The 6,361-nt window shown below is 36.9% G+C and overlaps 1 protein-coding gene across 1 annotated transcript in view; it reads right to left on the minus strand.

Moving 5' to 3' along the window:
- CDC42SE2 (CDC42 small effector 2) overlaps positions 1-6,094 on the minus strand; it is a 45,332-nt gene extending 39,238 nt beyond the window's left edge. Inside the window, exon 1 of the mRNA XM_006872940.1 lies at positions 6,041-6,094. Coding sequence (XP_006873002.1) covers positions 6,041-6,094 — 54 coding nt within the window. The remainder of the gene's footprint in view (positions 1-6,040) is intronic.
- Between the last annotated feature and the right edge of the window lie 267 nt (positions 6,095-6,361).

Raw genomic sequence — 6,361 nt, forward strand, 5'->3', positions numbered from 1 at the left:
TGATTGAAGTTGTCAAGGACTGCATTCTTCTTGGACCAGCTATCAACACTCACAGAAGCAGCAGTCAAGAGATCAGACGACGTATTGCATTGGGCGAATCTGCTGCACAGGAACTTTTTAAAGTATTGAAGAGCAGAGATGTCAGCTTGAAGACTAAGGTGTGCCTGACCCAAGCCATGGTAATTTCAATAACCTCCTATGGATGCGAAAGCTGGACAGTGAATAAGGAAGATTGTAGAAGAATTGATGCCTTTGAGTTGTGGTGTTGGAGAATACTGAAAGTGCCATGGACTGCCAAAAGAACCAATAGATCTGTTTTGGAAGAAGTGCAAACAGAGGCCAAGATGGCTAGGCTTCGTCTCTCATACTTTGGACACATTGTCCGGAGAGAACAGTCGCTGGTGAAGGATGTCATGCTAAGGTGGAGGGTCAGAGAAAAAGAGGAAGACCCCCAACGAGCTGGATCAGCCAGGTGGCATCATTAATGGCGTCAAGTGTGGCAGAGGTAGTGAGGTTGGCCCAGGATCGGACGTTATTTCGTTCTGTTGTGCATGGGGTCGCTATGAGTCGGTTCCGACTCGATGGCACCTGACAACAACAACAACTGAATAATGTGGCTCACTTTCTAATTTCCTTGGTTAAACAGCACTTCATCAGAGAGGCCTTCTCCAACATCCTATTTAAACCATACCCCATTTTGCCAATAGCATTCCCTCGCTTCTTATCTTGCTTTCTTTTTCCACATAGCACTCATCTTCACCTGACAAATATCTATGTTTACTAAATATCTCCTCCCCTAGAGTGAGAGCCATGAAGCCAAAGATATCTGTTTTGCTACCATTACATCAGTATCTAGGGCTCGTTGTAGAAACACCAGTGTCATTATATGCAACAATATATGGTAACTCAGTACCTATATGTATAATTAAAAAAAAAACACATTTCAGAGACAAATAGCATTATAACAAATCAATGCCATGGGGGGAATGTTAAATGGGGAAGACATATACTCTAGATAAAAAAGTGGTTTGGTTTTGTTCCCCTTGTAAATCAACAAACATCATCTTTGTTTTAAAGCCAGCCCTGGTGGCACAGTGATTAAAGCACTTGGTTGCTAACTAGAAGGTCAGTAATGTAAACCCACCGGCCATGCCACAGGGGAAAAGATGAGGCAGATTGTTTCCACAAAGAGTAAAGCCTTGGAAACAGTCTGAGGCAGTTCTACTCTGTCCTGTAGGGTTGTATGAGCCAGACTGAACTGGACAGCAGTGGGGTTTTTGAAGTTCCCCAGTACTCTGATGTGCTAAGTAGGAAGAAAATTCATTACAGTTGTATAAACAGCTGACAAACACTTCTTTGTAAGCTAAGTTGCAATGTCCCTGGAGAAGGGCGTCATGCTTGGTAAAGTAGAGGGTTAGGGAAAAAGAGGAAGACCTTAAGCAAGATGGATGAACACAATGGCGCCAATAACGGACTGAAACAACAACCACTGTGAAGATCAAACAGGACTGGACAGTATCCTCTCTGTTGTACACAGGGTCGCAATTAATAGGAATGAACTCAATGGCACCTAACAACAAGAAGCTGCAGGGCAGAAACCATGCAATTTTTCATCTATTAACTCCAGTTATCTTTAAGATGAGCCAACTACAGCATTCAAACTATGTTGTTGTTAAGTGCTGTGGAGTCAGTTCCGAGGAACTTGAACTGCCAACTTACGGTTCAACCTGACTTTGCAGTCCAATGCATTAACTCACAGTGCCACTATAGTTACTTCAAAAAGTTTTGATTGCCATGGCTCAAAAATTTGGGACTTGATTATGAGTCTATATTGTATTATGTTAAAATGAAGGAGTAGGAAGAGAAAAATAAGAATCTTATGCTATGGCTCAGAAAAATGCATTGCATTTTTTCCCCAACATTGGGTTGCTCCTTTTTCACACATGGAATGTGCAAGAGCAGGGGGTGGTAAAGAATGAGTGGGAGAGTTGGCATGTAGCACTTTGTTTCAAAAAAATACTTTTAGAAAAGAAAAATAAACTTTGGAGACAACCAAGCAACTTTCAAATACTGCAACCCTGATACTATCTAACTGCAAGGATATGTTTTGATAGAATACTAAGGACACAGAAAACTTGTGTATCCTTTAAACATACTTTCCTGATGCCAACAAGCAAAGCTGTTCTTCCATTACAGTAACCTCATAACTCAACTGTTACGTTTTATGTACTTTTTCTTAGCAAGTCAAAAGGCTATGCAATTGATGCCCATTTTTTGTGTGCTATTTCATAGGAGTATGTTATTAAACAATAACACAATACTGATTTTCTTAATGTATGCAGAAAACTCAAGTTCAAAGTTTTTGATCTAAGAGAAAGTACAAGGGGACTTCAAAGAGTACAAGAGAAAAAATTCATTATCTTATTTCATTTTTCTCCATGGACTTTTTGAAGTCCTTCCATACATTTGTAGTCTCATCTTTACAACACAAACCTTATGCTCCTTATGCTATTCAAATTCATAATCTGGGCCTTTCTATTTTAGCTACTGGTGAGTATGCATATTCCATATCCTAAAATAGAATCTGTTCTAAAATACACTGCAAGGACTGGCAAAAAATAAACCTTTAAACATTGTTGAAAATGTAGTTCTTAGTAATACAGATTATAAATTATGTATATTGTATATAGTGCCTTACAGAATATTTATATAGTATAATTATAAATTATGTATAATTGTATATAGTGCCTTACAGAATATTTACTCAAACATATATTCATTTCATGCTTAAATCAGTTAGTACCTTTCCATTAAAGTTGGGAGAAGCAAAGCACCATCATTGTTGAACATTACACCAGTAAATGCAGTACACTACCAAAAGGATCAAAGATCTAAATGTCAGGAAAACACTACAAAATTTTCATTATTTGGAAGTACTTAGAATATATAAGCGTTTTAATGAAATAACTTAAACTAATCCAAGCACCCAGCAACATACAAAGTTAACAGATTAAAAAGTTTCCTGTATTTGAGAGGGCTTCAAAAAGTTTGTGGAAAAATTCTACTGTCTTTTAATTCAATTTTCCCAGGAACTTTTAAAAGCACCCCTCATACTAGTTATTAACCAGTTAGGAAATGCAATAGAAAAACATGATTCCATTCAGTATAGTAATAAAAATCCATAAAATATTTAGAATGAAACTAGCTAGAAATGTATAAAACTTAAGTGGTTAACATTTTAAAACTCTACTAAAAGAATATGGAAAGATCTGTATAAAAGAAACATTTGGCATGTTTTTCAATGTGATTACTCAATATTATAAAGATGCCAATTCTTACCCCAATCACTCTCTAAATTTATTACAATCCTAAAGTAAAGACTTTTAGTATTAAAAATTAATAATGAAATATTTCATACAAAGAAAAAAAATATAAAGAATAACATAACAAAGAGCCATCTAACCCATAATATAATTTTCAAGACAGTTGAAAAGAAGAGCTATGAAACAGATCCCCCTTATGAAACAGCTAAACAAACGATGCAACTATAGCAACAAAAACAGTATGTTATGAGCACAGGATAAATGGTGTTACCAATTCTAGAAATGAACACTTAAATATACAAAAATGTAGTATATAATCAAGGTGACATTCCAGATCTCTGATACAAAGGCTGAGTGACTACAAAACTCTTCAGATAGCTGATTAGCATGAAAGAATTCCTGTCTTACATGACACAATTTAATCAATTTTCCATTCCACATGGATCAAAGATGGCAGGACTTTTATAGAGATAACAGGCACATAGATTGTTGCTGTTAGGTGTCATCGAGTTGGTACTGGCTCATAGCGACCTTATACAAAACACAATGAAACACTGTCAGGTCCCACACTAATTTTACAATTGTTACTTTGCTTGAGTTCATTGCTATTGTCACTGTGGAAAAATTCTACTGTCTTTTACCATTTTATTGGTGGTCTTCATCTTTTTTGCTATCCCTCCATTTATAAAGCATGATGTCCTTCTCCAGGGACTTGCCCCTCCTGATAACACATCTGAAGTATGAGAGACGAAGCCTTCTATCCTGGCTTCTAAGGAGCATTCTGGCTATACTTCTTTCAACACAGATTTTTTTGTTGTTTTGGCAGATACTGGTACTTTTAATATTCTCCTCCAACACCATAACTCAAATGCATCAATTCTTCTATGATCTTCCTTATTCATTGTCCAACTTTCACATGCATATGAAACTACTGAAAATACCATGGTTGGGTCAGGTGCACCTTAGTCCTCACACTGACATGTTTGCACTTGAATACTTTAAAGAGGTCTTGTGAAGCAGATTTGCCTAATGCAATATGTCGTTTGATTTCTTGACTGCTGCTTCCATTAGTGTTGATGGTTGACCTGAGCAAAATGAAGTCTTTGACAACTTCAATCTTTTCACCATTTATCATGATGTTGTTAGCATGGCCCACTGGTGATTTCTGTTTTCTTTATTCTGAGGTGCAACCCATACATACTGAAAGCTGTAGTCTTCATCAGTAAGTATTTTAAGTCCTCTTCACTTGCAGCTAGTAAAGTTGTATCCTCTGCATACGGCAGGTTGTTAATGACTCTTCTTTCAATCCTGATGCCTCGTTCTTCTTCATATAATAGAGCTTGTCGGATTATGTGCTCAGCATACAGACTGAATAAGTATGGTGAAAAAATATAACCCTGGAGCATACCTTTCCTGATTTTAAACCATTAAGTATCCTCTTGTTCTGTCTGAACAACTGCCTCTTGGGTATGTATAGGTTCCTCATGAGCACAGTTAAGTGTTCCAGAATATTCATTCTCTGCAATGTTGTCTACAACTTGTCCATGATCCAAATGATCAAAAGCCTTTGTGTAGCTAATATAACACAGGTAAACATCTTTCTGGTATTCTATGCTTTCAGTCGATTAACCTGACATCAGTAATGATATTTCTTGTTCCACAGCCCTGTCTGGATTTGGTATGAACTTCTGGCAGTTCTCTGTCAATGTACTTTGGCAGCCTTTTTAAAATCATATTAAGCAAAATTTTACTTGCTTGTGATATTAATGATATTGTCCAATGAGTTCCACATTCTATTGTGTCATCTCTCTTTGGAATAGGCACAAATACGGATCTCTTCCAATCAGTTGGACAGGTAAGGTAACTGTCTTCCAAAATTCTTGGCACAGATGAGTGAGTCCCTCCAGCGCTGCTTCAGTTTGTTAAAATATTTAATTTGCAGTTCATCAATTTCCAGAACCTTGTCCTTTGCCAATGCCTTCAGTGCATCTTTGACTTCTTCCTTCTGTATCATTGGCTCTTGATCATATTCGACTTCTTTAAATGGTTGAACACTGACCCTTTTTGGGGGGTATAGTGACTCTGTGTATTCCGCCCATCTTCTTTTGATGTTTTCTGTATCATTCAATTATTTCAAGCTGAGGCTTCAATTTTTTTCTTCAGTTCTTACTGCTTGAGAAATGCTGAGTGTGCATATACATTGCAAGGCACAAAATGGGGCACTTAAGAAGTCAGCCAAGACCACTTACTATCTACATGACTTTGTTCAGGCAAAAACCTAAACCTATTTTAATTAAAAATACATTCAATTAAGAATGATTTTGTTACTCAGAGAGTTTCTGTGAGGAAAATGGGACATTATGCTGAGACATCATATGTGAGGGTAATCTGACTGCCAGATAGTCTGCCCTACTGATTTCCAAGATTCACTTAGCTATTTCTCCTCTGGTAATTTCTTTCTTTCTCTCTTACTGCAAAAACTGTCTATTTGGTGGAAGAATATATTGTGGGGTATGTACAGTGCTCTAGCACACTCATTTATATACAGTAGTTAGAAATGTTCATTTTTTAAAAAATAAACCAGATGCTCAAGGTCCCACTGGTCAATCTAACATGCCACAGAACTGTCTCCTCAGGTCCTGATTCTCAGTCTGAAAACCAGTGGTATATTTAATAAGCATCCCAACCCATATGTACACCCATTGCTTCATACTTACAGGCTGAGGCTGTTCTGCAATACAGCAGTTGAAACACAACCAGAATTCACTCATGCTTATAGTCCCAGGTATAAATAAGCACCAATGAAGATTCCAAATCTCAATTCAGGAAGCGCCACAAAGTATGTTCCTCAATATGATGAATGTCCAATGATGTCAAAATAATAATTGTATTGCTTCACTGTATTCTTGTTTTTGGAAGTCAAGTATCTTATGCAGTCAATTTAATAAAGAAAATAAAAAACTTTCTTTCCTTTGCTTCTGATTCTACAGAGACTCATTTCTGAACCATCAGGTAAGCATAAAAATTGCAGGGTTGAA

The sequence above is a fragment of the Chrysochloris asiatica genome, unplaced genomic scaffold (genome assembly GCF_000296735.1).
Source record: "Chrysochloris asiatica unplaced genomic scaffold, ChrAsi1.0 scaffold00215, whole genome shotgun sequence".
In the NCBI taxonomy this organism is placed as follows: Eukaryota; Metazoa; Chordata; class Mammalia; order Afrosoricida; family Chrysochloridae; genus Chrysochloris; species Chrysochloris asiatica.